Raw genomic sequence first — 21,365 nt, 5'->3', positions numbered from 1 at the left:
TCGGACAACTGCATCAGACACCTCAGCCTCTGTGAGGCTTCTGCAGTGCAGGGGTCCCGATTTGGGGCAGCAGGAGTTGGGACCTGCGTGGTCATGGTGGCCATGTCGTTTTTCTTTTGCTTGTGGATGGAGCACATCAGCCTTGGTTTCCATCACATTCAGCGCTGACTCCCCACGGGGTAGGGACAGGGAGTGTGAGACAGTTTGCAGCCTTTCACATCCTTCTTTCAGGCTCAGAGATGGGCGCTAATATCGTCAGCTTCTTGCCCAGGAGCAAAACCAGGCTTTTGTTTTCAGTGCGTTTAACCCTGGCTTTTTCTTTCCTCCCTAGGAATAAGGAAGTTGTCAAATACCTGCTAAACCAAGGAGCTGATGTCACTCTTCGTGCAAAAAACGGGTACACGGCCTTTGACCTAGTGATGCTGCTGAGTGATCCTGGTGGGTTGTTTCAGGAAAAGGGTCGAAGACTCTCATGACCTTTCTCAGGCGGGGAATCAGGATAATCACCTTTGTGTCCAGCCCTTGCTTACTCATGAGGGAGGTCACTCTCAAGCCCCGAGGGCTCACCACATGTCCTCAGGCGAGTTCCTTCCCTCCCCGGCAAAGACTGGGCTGGCACCAGGTAGTCCCCTAGGCTTCTCCAGTGCCAGCCTTCCAGGAGTCTCCCAGGAGGGAAGGCCAGCGAGACACGAGTCTGCCTTGGCAGTCCATGCAAGTCCTGGAATGGTATCTGTGCTTTGTGACCAGAAACCCTGCCCCAGGAAGAAACAGAAAGGCCCCTTTGACAAGCAGAATCAGAGATGGAGTAGTGACCTCCTCTGTTCAGTCGTGTAGGTGGAGGCTGCTGGGTCAAGGGCACCGTGCTGGGGATGTGACCATCCCTCGTCCCACCTCTCTCGGGCCCTGCTGGCATCTCCTGCTCCCCTCGGACCCTCCCCCACTGTGACAGGCCCTCCTCTGGGACCTGACGCATCCAATTAGGTAGCCCAAGGGTCAGAGTCTGTCTGTCCGTCCATCCTCTCTTCTGTTGCCCTGGAGTTTCAGCCCAGGGAAAGAGAGAGGCTAGTAGGCCCTTCTAACCCACAGGCTTTGAACCCTGAGCCAAATCCCAGCCTGCTGGCCGTGGGAGAGGACTTAACCTCCGCAGACCCAAGTGGACATAGCCCTGCTGTCCCTCTCGGCTATGGGGTGCCCTGCCAGAGAGCCCTCCCTCTTCCCCAGAATTGCCCCCTCGCCCTGCCTGCTGCCGGCCCCGCATATCTCAGACGCACACTCGGCTCCATTTCATCTTTGCAGTGTGCATGAGGGGAAGCAGAGCTGCGTATCCCCTTGTGGAGGGGAGGTGACTGAGGCCAGGGGAAATGGCTTATCCCCAGCCAGGGAGGTGAGGTCCTCCGCTCAAGTCCAGTGAGCTCACTCCACCTCGTTGGAGGCCCTCCTGACGTGCGTAGATTTTATGTCATTAAAACCTGTCTCCTGGATCGCGCACACTTTCCTCAGACAAACTCGTGTCTCACTGTGTCTCTTCTCCCTCTTCCCTTCCCGACCACTTCCCTCTCCCTTGCCCCATAAGAGTCTCTCCCTAGTCAATTTTTTTTTCCTAGTGGGTTTTTTAAATGAAGTTTTTGCCTGAATTTTTTTAAGAGACACGTGCTTATTATTGGACACTTGGAAAAGAAAACAAAAATAGTCATCAAGAGAAAAGCACTGTTAATAGTTTGTAATATTTTCTTCTCAACCGCTGTTGTTTTGGTAACCCAGTTAGTAACTGCAAATGATACCTAACCTTTCTTAAGCTTCCCTTATGCCAGAAATTCCCTCGAATCCTCCAGACACCTTTATGCACCAGCATCCTGTCACCCCTTTTACAGAGACACAGAGAAGTTCCCTAATTTACCTGCCGTTGCACAGCCAGGGAGGGGCAGAAGCAGAATTTAACCGCCTGACGTCTGGCTGCAGAGCCTATACTTACTTTATTTATCTGTTTATTTATTTAAAATTTTTTTTTGTTATAAATGTTTATTTTTTATTTTTGAGAGAGAGAGACTGAGCGGAAGCAGGGGATGGGTAGAGAGTGAGGGAGACACAGAAGCTGAAACAGACTCCAGACTCTGAGCTGTCAGCACAGAGCCTGATGCAGATCTCAAACCCACAGGCTGCGAGATCATGACCTGAGCCGAAGTTGGATGCTTTGACCGACTAAGCCACCCAGGTGCCCCAAGCTTGTACTTTTAAAACACACTTACCCCTGTCTTTCTGTGGGGAGAGGGTTCCTGGTTTTTCCTTCTGGTCAAGTGGATTAATTAAGCCCTGCTGGCCTGTTTGCCACCTTTCGAAGACCAGACGGTGAAGCCGGTGACTTGATTCCGGAGTAACATAGACTCGAGCTGCAGGGCTGAGTTCTAAGGCTGACAGGGGTCTTGTTGAGCCCTCTCTCCTGGCCCAGCAGACGTATTTGCAGGTAAAGCGCTGCCTTTTGTGTCCATAGACACGGAACTTGTTCGACTGCTGGCATCTGTCTGCATGCAGGTGAATAAAGACAAAGGCCGGCCCAGCCACCCACCACCTCTGCCCCACTCGAAGGTCCGACAGCCTTGGAGTGTCCCAGTGCTGCCCGATGACAAAGGCGGGCTCAAGGTTTGCCTTTTCCTGTCCTAAAGGGCTTTAAAGAGAGCCAAGTTGACGGTGTGGGGGATGCCTGCCGCTTCCTGTTAATGCAGGGCTGGTTTAGGGTGAGGGTGACCAAGCAGGGACGGGAAATAAGCTGTGGGTGAGCAATAAGGAATGGTGGGGATCAGGGAAAACTGGTGTGATCCTATCACATGCAGTGACTACTTTGCAAGAATGTGGGTTCATGTTGTCAGATTGTCCCATTTTTTTCAGGAAATGCTAGGACGCTAGATATGGAAACCCAATTTATAGATGTCGGGAACTGGAGAATTTTGCATGATGTAGTACTGGGCTGGCCGAACCAAATGCCTCTCCTCCAGGCTGTCTGTCTGCGGCCTCTGCTTCAGCATGTGGGATATTGCTGATTGCGCCATTCTGGGGTCTCCCTGCAGCCCACAGGCGTCCAGCTGGGGCTTTCTGGAAATACCAAAACAACCTCCAGTTGCTCATTTCTAACTGCGAGCCTCCAGTTGCTCATTTCTTTGAATTTCTCGTCCTCCCCATCCTGCTCTACTTGGTTGAAGTCACACTTACCTTTTCTCTATCCTGTCTGGGACTCTAGCACCTCCTCAAATCTGCAGACTCAGCTCCTGTTCTTAGCTCACTCACTAGAGCCCCGGGTTTTCCTCTCAGTGTTGTTTGTATAGGTCCCTTCAGCCCTGTGCTTGCTGCCATCTCCCTCGGCCAGGCCCTCACAGCCTCCCTTCCTGCTGTGTCATAACCCCCAAGCTGTCACAGGGTTAGGGACACCCTGGGGGGCAGCATTGGTCCTCTCTGTAGGTGGAGAGGCATCAGCTGCCAGAACAGATGGCCCAGGCCTTGGTGTGGACAACACCTCTTACACTGTCACTGGAAAGGGGGGAAGAGCTTATGCAGTGACTGATGCTATGGTGTTTGACGTTGCCTCTTGTCCATCTGTCTGTCTCTGACTCACTGTGAAACTTTGAGCAAGTTGGCACCCCATCTGGATCTCCATTTCTCAATCTGCGATGCGGAGATTGACTAGATGAGGGGCAGCAGATAGGGTCCACTGTCAAAGGTCAGAGCCTCGAAGGGGTGAGTCAGAAAGGCTTTAGAGAGAACCATGGCCTTATGGGAAGGGTTGCTGTGGCTGATTGGTAGTACCTGTCATGGGCCCAGGAGAGCAGAGGGGAAGTGTGTATAAAGTGTGTCACCATCCTTGGCCTGGCTGTTCCTGGAGCATGACCTCTGCTCTGCGTTCCCTTGGCAGTCCTGGTGGAACCGAATGTCCAATCGGTTCCGGAAGCTCAAACTGATGCAGACCCTGCCCCGCAGGCTCTCCAGCAACCAGCCATTGCCTTTCTGTGATGAACCAGACTCAGCGCTGGACTCCACAATGAGGGCGGCCCCCCAGGACAAGACAAGCCGCTTGGGGCTTCATGATGTAGCCCCCACAGTGAAAGATAATGGTAAGAAAAAGCTGCATGTGCTGTAAAATTTCCAGAACGGTCAAACCCAAATTCTCTGCCCTTTGTCCTACCTCTTGGGCTGATGTGAGAGGTGAGATGATACTGGAATGTGGCCCTGGAACAAAGTGGCTGGTCTGGGGAAGGAGAGATGGGCAGGGACACAAATGCGGTCAGCATGGTAGAACGGGGATGTTGGTGGCAAGGGTCCCTGGTTTCTGTCCCACACGCCCTGCTCAGGGCCTTGAGGCCAGCCACTGCCTCTCTCTTGCCTTTGATGGGTGATTTTCCCACCTATCAAACATGATTGATCTCTGGCACTGGAAGCATTTAGAAATAGAACGAGTTATCTGACGGTAGGAAGTGAGCTTCCCAACGCTGGAGGTATTCAACAGATTGGATGACTTTGCCAGGGCACTGAAGGTGATTCCCACACTGATTGAACGGTTGATCAGATCACACCCCTTCAAACAGACTCCCCACACCCAGCCTTGCTCCTTTCACAGCACTGTCTGAGACAAGCTGTTGAGCTGGGTGCATCACTGTCCGACCCAGCACGCAGGGCTTTATGGAAAAGCTGAAAACACACTTTGAGACACCTTTTAAATGCTTTCCGTCTATTCAAGTATTGGATACCAATTATTATTAAATATTTAATCACTCAGGAGAGTTGGTTTTCCAGGATGAAGGCCACCCTGGTCACTCATCCTCATGCCATGAACTTGTTGGGAGGGGTCATTTCAGGAAACTTCCATTTGTCTCTCAGGTCCTGGGAGCATGAGAGGAGACAAAGAAGATGTGTTATTGACAACCATGGTGAGTGTGGGGCTGTTCTAAAAGCATTTCAAGTCTCTACCAGTCATTAGTTGATTTACAAGGCTGGATGTGGACATGTGTCTCTCTTGGTGGTGGTTGCAGATGGGGTCGATAGCAAAATGTGTAACAGTGGGCACAGCTCTGGCGCTGAGAAATTGGAACAGATGCCAGTCTGAACTGTGGGTAAGGTGGTGCTGGTGCTTAGTGGCCAGATGTAAGCCCTGGTTGCGTTCACAGGGAGGCAGCGCTGAGGACAGGGCTTGCTGAGTAGGAATTGATGGGTGACAGCGGAGTCACCGTTTTGGTTTTGGGGAGTCAGGAGGAGAGGAGTCCCAGAGGAGGCTGTGTTTCCAGCCTGAGAGGCCTCAGTCTCCTCATCTATGAATTAGAGATGCATCAGGATTAGTAACAAAAGTCCTCAAATAACTGGCATGAATGAGACAGCAGTTTCTTTTTCTCAAGTGCAGTTCAGGACGAGTATGTTGACACATGGTGTCCTTCTACCTGTTGGTCTCCCAGGCTTGGCTTCTATTATGAGATGGCCAGCAGAGCTGTGGCCATTACTGCCTCCTTCTAGCCAGCAAGAACTATGAGGGGAGGAAAAAGTGGCCAGGGGCACACCAGGTGTCTTTCAAGAAGTTTCCTGGGAACTCACACGTCACTTCTGCTTATATCATATTGGCCAGCATTTAGTCACATCACACTACGTGTGGGAGGCTGGGGGGCTGGGAAAGGAAGTCTCTGTTCCAGGTGGTTGTGTCCCATCTAAATGCCAGGGGTGTCTACTAAGGAAGATGTGGAAGATGGATCCTGGGACATCTGACAGTGTCTGACTTTAAGGGATGCTATCCTTCATGGCTGTTTCTTTGAATAAGGTTGTCCCCAGGAAGTGTTTAGCATAGTGCCTGGCCCAGAATGAGCTCCTGGTTATCTGCTGTATGATCTTGGACATGTGACTTCACCTCTCTGGGCTTCGCGGTCCTCTTCTTTAAATGAGGGTTGGGGTTGAACTCAAGTCCATTTAGCTCTAAGACCCTAATCTGGAGGCTGGCCAGGAGAGGGCAGTATTGGAGAGGAGAAGGGAGCCGAAGCATCCTCAGAAGGGGCCGAGCAGGCTGGATCCTGACTGGGACCTGCTTTCTCAGCCCTGCCCCGCCCTGCCCTGCTCTGCAATGGGTGTAAATTGGTGTCTCTAGACCAGATTACTAGAGTGGGAGCTTATACTACCTGACGTTTGATAATCTCATTAAATAGCAGTAATTACTTTTGTATGAAAACAGATCTATTCTTGAAATTTTGGAAGATTCAGTAAAATATAAAGAAGAAAAATAAAATCCCCCTTGATGACACACATAATCATGACTGACATTTTGGGGTAGATAAGTTTTGGGTATTTTTCTAACCATTTTTTAGCATTATGAATATATCACGTCCTACACGATAATGGCAAATTCCACAGCGCTTACTAAGTGCCAGCTGCTACTCAGAGCACTTTACATATATTCATTCATTTAGTCCCCCAGCAGCCCTGTGAGGTGGGCACTGTTCTCTTCCCCATACTATGCTGGGCCTGACTTATTAACAGTTTGACCATCTGTTCCATGTCATTAAACACTCTTAGCCACATCACATCTAATGGCTGCATGTTGCAACATTCTGTCCTGGGAACGTGCCTCACACACCAGTGAAGGCTTACCTGTTGGACTTTGGGGTTTTTAGTTTTTTGTTGTCACGGATCTAATGAATATCTTTATGCCTCAGTTTCTCCCACTTGCCTGTTTCCTTGGGCTAAATGTCTAGAAATAGAATCTCTGGGTCAATGGGTGCAAATGTCATTGCCTTCTGGAAAGTTTGCAACAATTTAGACTCTGTCCCCAAGGAATGAAAATGTCCATCTGTGGTGGGTTTGTGGCTGCGGGCATCCTTAGTCCTCTTCCAGTCCCAGCCCCCTTGCTGGACGAGGTTGCTGAGGTCCGGGGGGCACAGCACTGTTCACAGATTCTCAGAAAAGCTCAGGAAAGCCAGGGTGGGACCCAGGATGCCTACCCTCCTGCGTTGGCACTTCCCTGTCCCACCTCCTCATGCCCCGTGGAAGGCACCGGTATGCTGGCCTACCCCTCGGCAGATGGAGGATGGCCAGGGAGCCCTGCCGAGTGGGCGTTTGCAGCCATCCTTGCGGAGATGCACGCCTGCCCGGCTCCCGAGGCAGGTTTAGCTGTGGGATGCCCTTCCCTGCAAAGCACCATCTGGCACCAAGTCCACTGTCTTTTCTTAATTAATGTTAGTGCGGACTGTGTGAATACTTTTCCTTGACAGTGCACCAGTCATCATTGTGTGGATTCTATGCTAACTCTAAATTACATTTTCAAAATACAAAATTACAGTTAAAAATGTCAGCAGTGGGAGGTGTGGCTGGACTAGGGAGAGTGCGGTGGGGTGGGGAAGAGTGTTTGCTGGGCTCACAGACAGCCCAGCCTGGGCCTCCTGGTCCCCTGTGCCCTGTCCCTTCCTCCGGAGACCCCCAGCTCTGTACACACGTCCTGCTCCTCTGGTTGTCAGGCCTGCCTGAGTTCTTTTCCCTGGGCCTGCAGTGCCCTCTTCCCCATCCACCCGGTGCCACCACCACAGCACACCCAGCATCCCTTGGCCTCACCTCGGCTCCCCATCCCCTCTGTTTCCATTCTAGCTGCTGCAATGGTCCCAAGAGAAGCTGGGGGTTGGAGCAGAGTAAATGGGGGTATTGCTTGGTTGCTGGTAGAGCAGAAGATACCACATGGTTTCTGGCCAGGTGTGGGGATGAGGGGGTAGATCATGGTGCCATTCTCTGAGAAGCAGGAGAAACCTGGAGTCTTTCTTGAAGAGCTGGGAGCCTCCCCCCCTGCCCGGGGCGGGGGGGAGCTTGTCTAACCCACAGCCTGTCTTTTTCAGCTTCGAAATGGAGCCCCCTTCCCCAGACTCCCGAGTGACAAGCTGAAGGCAGTCATCCCCCCTTTCTTACCCCCTTCCAGTTTTGAGCTGTGGAGCTCGGACCGGTCCCGGACACGTCACGGTGGGAAGGCAGAACCCATGAAGACTGTGCTGCCCCAGAGAGCTGGCCGGGGTGCCCCCGTGGGCATGGGCGGTGGGAGCACAGATGCTGTAAGTCTCCCACTGGATGTACTTTGACACATCACTCACAATGAAGTTGGGGTGTGTTGCAGGCAGAAGGGACCTCAGACCCGCTTATCCAGCACGTTTCAGGCTTTTTTTTTTTTTTTTTAATGAGGGATATCCTTTTGTTTCAGTGTATCCTACAAAGGGACTTACTTTATTAACAGATTAAAACGTGGGGTGAAGGGAATGAAAGCGAGGGCCCCTCTTCTCTGTCTTTTCTCTGGGGCCCCAAGGAGCACAGCCTGAAGACCTGATCTCATCTAAGCTTCCCTATAGTAGATGGGAGACTGGGACTCAGAGAGGAGAACCAACCTGCTGCAGAGCACCCGGCCATGTGGCATGGGCCTGGGACCAGGAGTCAAGTTCTTGGTTTCTAACCAGCTTCCACATTACATCATCGCTCAGGTCCATAACCAAGACTATGTGCACTACTGGTGTTTTCTTACACCCACAAGGAGTGTGACTTCTAGCCTTTTGCCTACAGTGGCTTCTGACTTGTGGCCCTTGCTGTGTCTCTGTAATGTCCTGAGGTTGTCCCTCTTGATGAGGGAACTTATCTCCATCTGTGTAGGCTGCCCACACCGTAGATGCAGCAAATGGCAAACTGCAGATGAGGACTTAGGACCTCGCCCTGCCACTGTGTGCCGAGTGATCAGAAGGACCCAGAACCCCCATCTCTGTAAAGATGGGGCTGACCCCCTTTGCTGCTGCCTCGTCTCAGTATCAAGTCTCCAGTGGGAGAGAGCCTGGCCCTGGAGGTGCCTCAAGTGGGCAGGGCTGGTTTGCATTTAGTCTGCACTGTGGGAAGAGTTGAGTGATCCTGAAAGTGGGGTGATTCAGGGGGAACAGCGTCTTAGGGGCTCGGCCTGAGCTAATGGTCTGCTTGTCAGCAGATGAGGATGAACTCCCCTTCCCTAGGGAACTCCCCTCAGGCTGAGCACCAGTTGGCCAGGGCCACATGGGCTGGGGTGAGCCAGTGGAATCCGGATCCCTTCTCCTGTGGTCATGTACGTACAGAGGAGGCAACAACAAACCGTAACCAGGACACCCACTCTATTGCAGACTCCTGTCAGGCCGGTTAAATTTCCATCTCTCTCCAGAAGCCCCGCCTCTCCTGCCAATTCCGGAAACTTCAACCACTCACCTCATTCCTCAGGCGGCTCCAGTGGGGTCGGGGGCTCCAGCAGGCATGGTGGGGAGCTGCATAACCGCTCAGGTGGGTACCAGGGGGGGCCACTCCAGGGAGGCGGGAAGACCCCTTGGGGGTCTGTCCCCCCACCTTGCTTCGCCCCTGTGCTTGCTCAGTGGACAGTCCCAGAAACAACGGCACACACCCTGTCCCCTTCCTTGGTGTGGCTAAGGGACTCTTCAGTGAATTCACGATTTTGCCCCCAGAGTGGCACTGTTCAAACATGTGAAATGTTCACAGCAGTATGTGCCAACTGGTTATTGCCTCACAAATGTTAGTTATTGGTGTTTTCCCACTCGGATCCTCTCTAGCTCTCTAGAATTATTTCTTTCACAATAATTCGAGATTGCTGGTGGATTTGGGGAAACTGGGAGAGGGAACACGGCAGTCCACTCTGAGTGCTGTGGACTGAGCAAGTTATTGGCACAGCTGTGGAGTGGGGTCGGTAAAGCTCCAGAAGGGGGGGTCAGAGGGCAAGCAGGCAGCCCCTGTGTGGCTGCTGGAAGGGGCGGTGCTGGGGCTGCCACGGGCAGGGCGTCTGTGCCTTCCGGAGGCCGCACAAGCTGGCTGTGGCAGGGGAAAGTGAGGACAAGCTGATCGTGCCTGCACTGCCTCTTCCAATACCTCTCGCCATGGTGCCTTTGGCGTGTGATGACCTCCGCACCTGGCCACCTCTGGTTTCCACGCGCAGGCCTCTTGTGGTCAGCCCTGACCCACAGCCGCAGAGGCTCAGGGGAGTCTGGGGAATGCTTCTCCAGCTCAGCAAGGTCAGCACACGAAGTCCACTATAGTCATGTTGCTGGACCCTGGACCCCTGAGGCAGTCATGTCTATTCCTCTTTCCTCAGGTGGCAGCATAGACAGTGTCCTGTCACAAATTGCTGCCCAGAGGAAAAAGGCAGCCGGATTATCTGAGCAGAAGGCCAGCCACCGGTCAAGTCCTGTTGGGCCAGCGCCAGGGTCCGGCTCATCTGAGCTCCCAGTCTCTCCTGCAGGCAGCGGCGGTCCCGGTGGCAAGGTGCTTGTTCTGTTTCTGTCTCCTGTTACACTCACACGTTCTGTCCTGATGTGGCCCACGTGCTGGGGAGCACAGGCACTGCCACAGTAGTGGGACAGCACTAAAGAGAGGCCCCTCCCAGCTGCCCGCTCCCGGGCTTTCTGAGAGGCTGGATTGTGCAGTTGCCGGGATCACACCCTGTGCCCTCGGCCCCCTACACACATGGGTCTACCTCCCCCCTGACCTGCAGGGCACCTCCAGGTGCCTCGTTCAGCCTCGCATAGCAGAGTACCTGGGATCGGGTCTCAGCCCCACACTTCAGCCTTTTGAGTAGGGCCCGGCACCTGGCGAGCCTGTAAGTGTCAGCTGTAAGTGCTGACGTTATCAGCAGTAGTATCTGTGGTCCTACCTTCTTCATTCACTGTGCACATCTTTGGGGTGTCTGCTTTGTGCCCAGCACTGCTAGCAGTAAGGATCCAGCAGTGAACCGGTGGTTTGGTGACCCTCTCAGGGTGTCACTGTGGACTCAGTTTCACTCAGTGTGGTAAGGGCTGTCGTGGAGAAGGGAAGATGCTGTGGTGGCACAGATGGGGGCTGCTACCCAAGCTTGAGGGCATCAGGGAACCCTAAATGGGGATCTGAAGGATGAGGAGCTGATGAAAGGGGCAGGGCTGGGGCAGGGTGTGACACCGTTCCACGGTCAGGGGGTAGCATTTGTGGCATTCCAGAGGGGAGGAGCTGCAGTCCTGCTGGTAGACAGGACAGAGTTGGAGTCTCGCCTCACTGCCAGGCACCTTTCCTCCACTCATGCAACCCAAGAGCAGTCACCACATTGTCAGTATCTACATGGAGTTTGCAAGGGACAGGAAACCCTCAATGCCTCTCTGTAGTGAGAAGTCTTTTAGTGTCTATAGAATCTGACCCTTCTAGCTTTTGAGTCCCTCCACCTGGACTGATTGCTAGAATGACCCCCCCCCCCGACCCCCACCAAGTGTGGGTTCCTGACAGTATAAATTGGCTCCTCCTCAAGGTGCCCCTCTCCCTTGGTGCAGTGTAGCCCATTTCCTCCTCTGAGAGGACCCCATGGCCAAGCACTGTCCCACTCTTCATATTTTTTAGGTGGCTTGAGCTTTTTCCCAGAGAAAAGTTAGGTCACCTGAAAGCCTCACCCCTGGGCCCTTGCCCAGATGTGCCTCCAGAGACTGCTATTTTAACGGATGTATAAGCAATAGTCTTTATTTTCTGCCCACCACTGTTGGTTACAGAACTTTTTGTTTTTCAAAGTCCCTTTTGCAATCAGACATACAGAATTAGGTTCCTTTGCTCCAGAAAAAGTTTCTCTCCCTATGCATTAGCATATTTTCCATTATATTGAAAATTACTTGTGTAATAGGACCTGTGTAATTAAGTTCCTTTTAGAATTCAGCTCTAGAAAAAAAATGTCTCTACCAATACTTTCATACATTTTCTTTCTTCATATAGAAAGAATTATATAATTATTGTATTACTCTTTTTGCCTTTGCTGCTAGGAAACTCAGAGCTACTAATTAAAGTAAGTCTTCTGGTGTGAGCTTTGATATCGTTTTCCTCTTCTCTGTTGTTTAAATTTTTCTGTTTCTATTTTGATGATCTTATTAGATGTGTTGGATATTATTAGCTTTTCTTAACTGGTGTTAAAAATAGGTAGGTGTCTAAGTTATAAATTATATCAACTATTGTCTCCCTTGAATGCATTTATTATATATAATCTATGTTTAGGTATATTCCAATGAAAGGAGATTGTGTCCACAGATACACTCAGGAAACAAACCGAGGAAACAGTCCAGGTCAATGACACCTGATATTCTTACCAATATGCTGTAACCTTGGGGAGCTGTCTAAAAATTCAGGTCTCTGGGTGCCACCCAGGATAACTGTATGAGACTCTTCAAGATGGGATCCGAGAACTCTGATTTTCCCCTGAGAGAGTATTGTAATCAGCCCAGCCCAGGGCTCTTAGAAACCACTGCCCTAAATCAAAGGGCACAAGGGGTGGGCTTTCTGTCAAAGGCTCCAGCAGCAAAATGGAGACATGAAGTGTTTTTCAAAGACTCCCTTAGGAAGAATTAGAAATTAGCATTCAAAATAGGAGCCTACTGAATCTGGTTTTCATACTTTGCTTAAAATAAGCACCACTGTAATGGTAGCATATTCACAAGGCATGGCTTCTAGCATGTTCACGAATCAGCCTGAAGCGAACCTGAGGAGGCACAGAATCAGGGGAGTCAGAATGTGTGTCGGTGCTTCCCAGACCTGTGGAAGCTCAAAGTCCCACTGAATACATCAGCTCTCTCTTCTCACCCTAAAGCTTAGTGGTTTAAAACAGAAAAGCGTTTCTTTAGCTCCTGAACCTGTGGGTTGGCGGTTTAGTCTGAACTTAGCTCGGTAGTCCTCGTGGTCTGGAGGGATCACTTACACATTTGGCTGTTGGCTGGAGTGACCAGGATGACTGGGCCATGCATGTCTACAACAAGCTTAGATGTGTCCTCATGGCAAGAGCCAAAGGCATGAGTTGAAAACCAGTCAGGTTGTTGAAGCAGATCAGCACACCCACTGCAGAAGAACACACAAACACACATTGCAAAGGGTATGGATTCAGGGAGGGGTGGAGATGACACCATTAACAAGATCTGCTACGTGGGGAACATAGGGAACAGTTCAGATATTTTATTAGAGCATCCCAGATAATCATATTTATCTGCCCCTCCCCAATAATGCTGCTACAAGGTCCAGAGTATCATGTTTGTTTGCTTCGGCTGGGATAGATCTGTTTAGTATGGATATACTAATTGTTTCCTGCCTAATCAGAAGCTTTGTTATTGAATGTCTTTGTTTATAAAAAAGCAGAAGGAAGAATTTATCAACAATATAGGCAGCTAATTGACAGTCTTTCAAAATCGAAGAGAGACATCTTGTTCACTCTGGGATGTAGTTAGGAAGGGCATGAAGGCTTAGCAGAAGGAGAGGTATACCCACTTCCAGGCATTAAAACTATTTATCTTAGTCTCTGCTATCCTAGTCAAGATGTCCAATTTTACCAAAAATTATAAGACCTACAAAAAGGCACAAAACAACTGCACACCCAAGAAACAAAGCTGTCCTCAGAATTTGATTTAGATACGACACAGGTGTTGGAATTACATGACCATGAATTTGAAAGAACTACAATTAATTGTCGGAGGCTCTAATGGAAAATTTGAACGTGCGAGATCATATAAGTAACTATTTCAGCAATAGATAGAAACCCTAAGAAAGAAGGAAAATTCTAGAAATACAAAACTTGTAACAGAGATAAGGAATGTCTTTGATGGGCTCCTCAATACCCTTGACACAGCCAAGGAAAGAATCTGTGAAGTTGAAGACTGGGTAATAGGAATCACCCAAACTGAAACACAAAGGAAAAAAGAAGTTAAAACAAAAATAACAACAACAAAAACAGTAGAATTATATCCAATGTTCTTACATACAGGTAATAAGAAGCTCTGAAGAGCAAGAGAGTGGTAGGACAGAAGGAATATCTTAATGCCTGAAAATTTCCCCAAATTAATGATAGATTTCAAAGCACAGATCTAGGAAGTTCAGAAAATTCTCGCTATAGAATAAATCCGGAACTCTCACTATAGAATAAATATAAAAAGAATACACCTAGCCATATCCTATTTAAACTGCCAAATAACTCTCAAAACTCAGTAAAAAGCAAATTTAAAAAATAGGCAAAATATCTGATACTTCCTCAAAAATATACAAATGGTAAAGAAACATGAAAAAACGTTGAACATTAACTACTGAGGAAAATTCAAATTAAAACCACAGTGAGATAGCACTAAATACCTGTTAGACTGGCTAAAACTTAAAAACTTTAAAGAAACAAGTGCTAATGAGCGTATGGAGCTCCTAGAACTTCAGTGCTCAGGGCAACGTGATAACAGTACCGCCATCTTGAAAAGGTTGGGCAGCGTTTGATAAAACTATATACTTACCCTATGAACTGGCTGTCTCCCTCCTAGGTCTTTACCCAAGTGTATTTTTAAAAAGTAGTCATGCCAAAATCTGTGAATGTTTATAGCAGTTTAATCCATAATCACGCCAAACTGGAACCATCGCGTCAACAGGTGAACGGGTAAACTAACTGTGGTACATCCACGCAGTGGGACACTGCTCAGCAGTGGCAAGGAGCACACTGTCAATACATGCAGTAACTTGAAGCAGTTTGCTGCACCAGACCCAAAAGTCTACATGTTGTGTCATTCCATCTATGTGACATTTTAGAAAAGACAAAAACATAGGGATGGAAAACAGATCAGTTATTTTCATGGGTTGGGATGAGGGAGAGATCGAATACAAAAGGACAGGACGAGGGAATTGGCTAATGGAGCTCTTCTCTATGGTACCCCCCCCCCCCCCCGTATTTATCAAAACCCATTGAATCGTGCACAACAGTTATTTCTGCTGTATGCAAATTAAAAGAACAAACAAACAAACAGTATCGGCCAGGAACCAAAGAGGGAATGCAGACTATAACGACATATCTAACTATATTACAAATGACTGACATAACCACACGTTGGGAGATGGGAGAAAACTAGGTCAAGGGGATATGGTGAGGCCTAAGTAAAAGACATAACCATACCCAAGCACTGTATCCTAGTTGATTGTTTGTTGTTGTTGTTGTTCTTATAGGGATGTGGGTTTAATTCCGAAACCACTTTATTTATACATTTTGTATACATGTACACTTTACATATATACTAGGGTTGAGCAAATAAGTAATTATAATGAGCCCAGTTTTTAACTGTCAGAGATTGAATCAAAGGGGAGATATTAGAACAAACCCCGTGGATATTGGATTGTTGTCAGAGGAATCGGTACAAATGCGTGGTTGTAAATGTGTGTGTGTGCGTGTGTGTACACACAGATTTATATGGAAGTAAGTCGGGCTATGTGGATGCTTGGCTTAGTATACTTTCCTGTCTGTCCACTGAGAGAACGTAGAATCAGTGATATCCCAGTAGCCACGAACAGCCTAGTACCCAGATTTTGGTTCCTAAATACCACGCTCCAATAAAAGGGACCAGAGCCTTGGAGAAGTGGTTTATTCCAGTACTGGGTCCATGGAGATGCAAGATGAGCCTGAAGCATTTTGTGGTGTCAGAAAGTAAGGAGATGCTCTTGAAAAGAAACAACAACAACAAAAAGATGGACATGGGGAAAGAACATAGGAGCCAACCTGAAAGATCTCAGTGCCCCAAACTGGAACAGTTTGAACAACTGTAAAATAAATCGCAGTAGTGATTAGATTATAAAAGAAACATCCACGAGCCCGTACTGGTAGGAATAAATAACTGAATAAATGGGGGAAGTAGTATCTCTTCCGTCCAGAATTCCAGAAAATAAATGTGAAAGGAATAAGGGAAATAGATCTCCTATCACTAGAACATCACAGTAGTAATTGCTATAGACAAGATCGACCAAAGAATGCCAAAATTAGTGGGAGCAACAAGATATTTAGCTCAAAATGTCTCCTCCCCACCCCAAATATTTGTTAATTATAAAGAGAAATGGTATCACTTCACAATGGAGAAACCCAACAGACACCACTTCAACTAAGTGATCAAGGTTAACGTTATCAGTAATAAGAAATGGATGCTGTGTGACCCCAGGCATGATGTGGTAGGAATGGCTCATTACCTCTGGGGTCATTAATCCAAAAATCCATAAACAGATCTAATTATGAGAAAATATAAGACAAACCCAAACTGAGGGATGCTTTGCAAACACCTCAATTCTTCCACAGTGTCAAGGTCATGAAAGAAGGAAAGACTGAGTTGTCACAGAGGAGGTCAAAGAGACATGGCAAGTCTATGCAGGGTGGAATCCTGGACCGGAACAAGGACATTAAGTGGAATAACCAGTGAAACCTGAGTAAAGTCCATAGCTTACCTAATAGTACTGTGCCGCTGTTAACTTCTTAGTTTTGATGATTGTGCTACGGTTATGTAAGATATTAACGTCAGGGGAAGCTGGCTGACGGATACACAGGAATGCTCTGTTCTATCTTTGCAGCTCTTCTATAAGTCTAAAAGTATTTAAAAATAAAAAGGCGCTTTTTTTTTTTTTAACTAAATGACACACACACAAAGGGGAAAAATGATGTGTACTTTGGTGAGAAGTTGGAAATGACTGGTTTAGATGAAGGAACGTCAGGAGCAGAAAGGGACCTCGTGTATTTATAAGCCACACTTCCATTTAGAGCTGCATTAACTGAGAGGTAAGGGGACTTGGCCAAGGACACAGTGCTGGTAGCTCTACGGGCAGGATTAGTACCTGGCTCCTCAAGTGCCACTTTTTCCATCCTACCCCCTGCCTCTGTCCTCCAGGGCAGGATTTTCCTGTCCCTGTACCCATAATACTGTTTCTGCTTTGCATGTTTTGTTTTTTTTTTAAGTAGATTTCATAGTCCTGCTTAGATATCTTGCTGAGTCAGCTATCACCTGTTCCCTGTCGGGTGTCTGTTTTAATCACTTCTACCCTCCAGGTGATGGCTTACATATTCGTCTTACTCTTTTCAGCAGAAACTGGAGACGAGCAAACGGCCTTTGTCTGGAACTTCCACTACCTCCAAAAGCACCTCCCCCACACTCACGCCCTCCCCTTCGCCCAAAGGGCACGCGGCCGAGTCCTCTGTGTCCTCCTCGCCCCATCGGCAGTCCAAGAGCAGTGGGGGCTCCAGCAGCGGCACCATCACAGATGAAGGTGAGCCCCCCAAGGTCCCAAAATGCCAGCCTTTCCTCTTTGCCTCTGTGACCTGGCAGGTGCTCTCATTGCTATAGCCATCCTAGGTCCTAGGTCATTTTTAAAATTTCAAACAAAAACACCTGTCTCCATTCTTCCCCAATTCTACCTTGTATTTTTGTCTTCACTTTGCTAATCATCCGGTAAGCTCCCTCAAAATGTTTTTGAACTTAGTAGAGTTTCGTTTACGTACACATATACTTGTAGAAATGCTTCTCCAACACCAGTGAAGTACCTTTCCCTGAGCCTTGTACAGATCAGAATTCTGTCATTTGCAAGTAATGCAATCTCCACTGACACTGGTTTGAGCAAAAGCAAAAAACATAATTTGTTGGCTCATATAATGAAAGTGTCCAGGGTGTGCTTCAGGCGTGTGTGGATCCAGGTACTTTGGGAGTGTTTCTCTCCATATCTCAGGTAGGCTGTCTCTAGGCGGTGGCAAAGTTGTCCCCCATGAACTTCAGGCTTGCTTACTTCTCCTGCTAACTTAGCAACGCCAGCAGAAAGAGTGCTTCTTTCTTAGTAGGTCCAGCAAAATCCTGGGGTAAACGTCATTGGCCTGCCTCGTCTCTATTTATAATGACAGGACATCTGTGTATCCTTCACTGTGCGTCTGTGGCAGTGGAACGTGCTGATTGCCTGGGCGCAGGTCACATGTCTGCCTTTGTAGCTGGGCTCAGGGTCTGCCCTGCTGACACTTTGTAGATTGGGAGCAGGAGAGAGGGGACTCCTCAAAGGAAAATCAAAGTGCTGTTTCCAGAAGGAGGAGGGGAGGGATGGTGGGCAAGCAGAAACAGTAGCTGTCCTCTGTAACCAGGAGAACTTTAGAACCTGTGTGGGTGAAGTGCAGGTCCCTCCCGTGGGGAAGATGCAGAAAGGAAGATGGAGTGGAGGTGTGCTGGGAGGCCCCAGATAAAGATAGGAAGATATAAAAGACAAAAGGAGATGAAGAATCCTGTCCCTTGAACTGCCCTCTGGTGGTCCTGGCAGTGGGGGGAGGTGGGGGGAGAGGGGGAGCAGAGTTATGGGGAGAGATGGGACCCAGGCAGGTGCAAGCCAAGTAATAGTGTTCAGAGAGGAGAGAAATGTCAGGTGTGCCAGGGCCTCCCAGACACAGCTGCAGGTGTCTCCCCGCAGCTGCCTGGAGGAAGGTGCCCAGCAGGTGATAAGTGCCCAGCAGGTGATAGGTTGAAATCAGCCGCACAGGCTGTGGTCTGGACTGAGTTGGTAATGCATGCTGCCATTGGCATCCTCTTTATTTGGGGGCTGCTTTTATTGTTTTGTGATATCTAATGCAACCATGTATAAAAGCTTCAGAGATTCACTAGCAACCCTGTTCCTCCCTAACCGTGTTTTCTACGTGCAGTCATGAATTCTCCCACCTTGGAGGCTTCCAGGAATCCAACTCTTAGAAGTTCAGTTAGGTATTTGTACCCCCCCACTTTTTCCAAAAAAGAGTTGAGACCGTGGCTGTCTGTATGCACTGTCCATGCCCACTCTTTTCCCTCTCTCTCATTATTTAAAAAGGTTTGCAAGCCCTGGTTGGGATAAAAACCGAAGAGGACCTGACCGCAATTTCTTTTTAATTTCCCTGGTGTAGAAAGCCTAGTTTTCCCCTCCAGAGTTCCTGGGTCTGGAGGCAGCAAGACCTTTGTCCTGTGGGCATGAGACTATCAAAGGACAGACCTGCAGTCCATCCCCAGACAGCTACTTTTTATGACATTCTTCTGGGAAACACTTTGCCCCAGTCGAGGACCACATGCAAGCCTTTGCCCTGCCCTGTCTTTCCTCCTGCGGCCCCTCCGGCCCCCTCTATGGGGAGTGGTGAAGCCTGTGTCCCGGGTGCCTTAATCTGTGCTGGGTTAGCTCACAGTCAGGGTGGGGATTCAGCTGCATTCAGCACAATACATTTAAGTAACCACCACACAGATGGGGTCAAATCTGTGTTATCAGCCAGGCATGGAGTGCCATGGCACAGGCTTCACTGAAGAGCAGGCACTCAGGCCAGGCCGGTGGGCCAGAGTCCATCGTTGAATCTACAGGAGATGTATAAACCAGTGATGAAACACAGCCATTATAAGTCAAATTACAACAACAACAACAACAACAACAACAAATACATAAAGAAGCCAAAGAAAAGAAAGAAAAAGTCAAATTATATGAACTTATATAATTAAATTATGTTCAATATAAAGGTATGGGGTACTTAAAACAAAACGTTGTTATTTATTAGTACATTTTGCTAATACTTGTGCTGTTTATGCCGTAGGAATACTATGTCATGATGTGCTACTACACACGTCCCTTCTCCGTTCCACTTTCAGGAACATTAGTTGTGTCGTTAGCCTAAAATCAGCCAGGAGCAGGGTATTGACTCCATGACATCAGCAAATGCCACCAATCAGGGGTTGGTTTACTATCTCATAGACCATCTAGATGTAATCTGGACAGTGATGGAGAAAATGCCCATATTGCAGACGAAGGTTAAAAGTGTGTCTGTCATATTGTGACTAACACAAAAAAATTGCGACAGTGTTCTTCCAGGATTTTAAAACCATTATCTCATTCAGCAGAGTTGCTCACATGAAATTCCAATATGCGTCTTCATTGTTTCATTTCCTCTTACGTGTTCCCATCCGCGGAACTCCCCAGCGGCATCCCTATTGGAACTATACTCATTGGCTGTGGACTCAAGAGGAAGGGAAAAATCAGTGAAAGCGTTCAGTGAGGTGCCTCAAATGCAACGCAAGCATTGGCTGCATGGGATCTATAAGAAACAGTATTGTGTAGTTTATTATTATACATAAATTGTGTGCTATACGTCCTTTATATCAGTAAAATCTACAGTAAGCTTATGTACCTACCTCCCTACATACGTTTTCCCCCAGAGAGCCGGTTGCTAACCATTTCCCGGCCCTCCACTACGGAGAAAGACTGTGTGTGGTGGGAACAGCCCGAGCAAAGGTTTGGTGCCACGGAGCAACAGTGGGTTCAGTGTGGCCTGGGACTCGATTCATCTCGTACAGCCTAGCGCAGTAGTACTCTTCCGTGAAGCCTTTTCCGGTCCTTCAAGTGGGTCAGCTGTCCTCTCTGTCCCCAGACCCCCTTGTCGATGCCCCTCATCACAGTGCTTGTCACCAAGGAGAGAGATGGCGGTGTGTAGCTTCAGGCCTGGTAGCTGGACCACTGGTGTGAATTCCTGCTCTGCCGTGGACTGGCGGCATGATCTCCAAGATATGGCAGCCACGCTTTTCCGCCTTGCTTCCTCATCTGTAAATGGAGACACTGATAGGATCGTTATGGTCATTGTAAAGAGCAAATGGGTTACCTATGTACAAGGTGACTGATGGTGCAACAGCTGTCACCCTCATCATTTTATCTTCCCAGCCACGCTGAGCTCCTGTACAGCATGGACCTTTCCATCCTTGTACTCCCAGCGTGTAGTAGGTGTGTTGGTATCCACTCTTGAATGAATGAATTAAAGAAGGAACTCAGGGGCGCCTGGGTGGCTCAGTCGGTTGAGCGTCCGACTTCGGCTCAGGTCATGATCTCGTGGTTTGTGGGTTCGAGTGTCGGGCTCTGTGCTGACAGCTCAAGAGCCTGGAGCCTGCTTCAGATTCTGTGTCTCCCTCTCTCTCTGCCCCCCTCCCCCACTTGTGCTCTCTCTATCAAAAACAAATGTTACAAAAAAAAAAAAAGGAACTCAGACCTCCTAATCTCCAGTCCCTCTTCTGTGAATTGCACCCACTGCCCCAAGACCTTTGTATTTGCTGTTCCTTCTGCCTGAATACTGCCTGGTGATCTTTCCCTTGGTATTATGCAGTTCACTCCATTTACTGCTCAAATGTTACCTTATATAAAGGAGACCTTCCCTTACCACTCTCTATAATAAATAATGTTCTCCCATTCCCTGTGATATTCCCCTGCCCCCTTCCATCCTTCCTCAGTGCCTTTGGCCTGGCAGCCTGCTTATCTGTTTTGGTCTTTATTGAGTCCCTAATGTCTGGACTGGTAAATCCCTGTTGAATGTGTGAATGAATATTTTTTCAAACTACCCCCCCCCACCCCCACCCAGATGCTAGTCTTGTCTCCTTTCTTCACCCTCCCTGCTCTGAAATCATGATATCCAAAATCTTCTGTTTTCTCCTGCTCTGTGCCCCTCTGGCTCTGCTGTTCCACTCAGATGTGTCTGTCCTTCCTTTAGGAAGCCCACAGCCTCCTCACACTGAGCCAAACTCCAGTTCTGGTCTGAAGCCACCTGCTTGTTCTCTTAAGTTTGTTCT

General features: G+C 48.6%; 1 protein-coding gene across 21 annotated transcripts in view; it reads left to right on the top strand.

The window, feature by feature from the left end:
• Positions 1–21,365, top strand: part of ANKS6 (ankyrin repeat and sterile alpha motif domain containing 6) — a 68,587-nt gene that overhangs the window by 10,034 nt on the left and 37,188 nt on the right. For 14 of the 21 annotated variants that reach the window (XR_013551724.2, XR_013551719.2, XR_013551718.2 and 11 more), the window contains exons 5-12: positions 332–438; positions 2,489–2,637; positions 3,902–4,100; positions 4,864–4,913; positions 7,842–8,051; positions 9,129–9,282; positions 10,103–10,272; positions 16,860–17,043. Coding sequence is in view for 3 of the 21 variants with exons in the window: in XM_060609201.3 (XP_060465184.3) it covers positions 332–438; positions 2,489–2,637; positions 3,902–4,100; positions 4,864–4,913; positions 7,842–8,051; positions 9,129–9,282; positions 10,103–10,272; positions 16,860–17,043 (1,223 nt within the window). In the remaining 18 variants the exon portion in view is untranslated. Of the gene's footprint in view, positions 1–331; positions 439–2,488; positions 2,638–3,901; positions 4,101–4,863; positions 4,914–7,841; positions 8,052–9,128; positions 9,283–10,102; positions 10,273–11,780; positions 11,804–16,084; positions 16,213–16,859; positions 17,044–21,365 lie in introns of those variants that run through there. The other 7 variants (XR_009602957.3, XR_009602956.3, XR_013551725.2 and 4 more) reach the window with 4 other exon arrangements.

The sequence above is a fragment of the Panthera onca genome, chromosome D4 (genome assembly GCF_046562875.1).
Source record: "Panthera onca isolate mPanOnc1 chromosome D4, mPanOnc1 haplotype 2, whole genome shotgun sequence".
Classification (NCBI taxonomy): Eukaryota; Metazoa; Chordata; class Mammalia; order Carnivora; family Felidae; genus Panthera; species Panthera onca.
The sequence above is the reverse complement of the archived record's forward strand: the minus strand, read 5'-3'. Positions and strand labels throughout refer to the sequence as shown.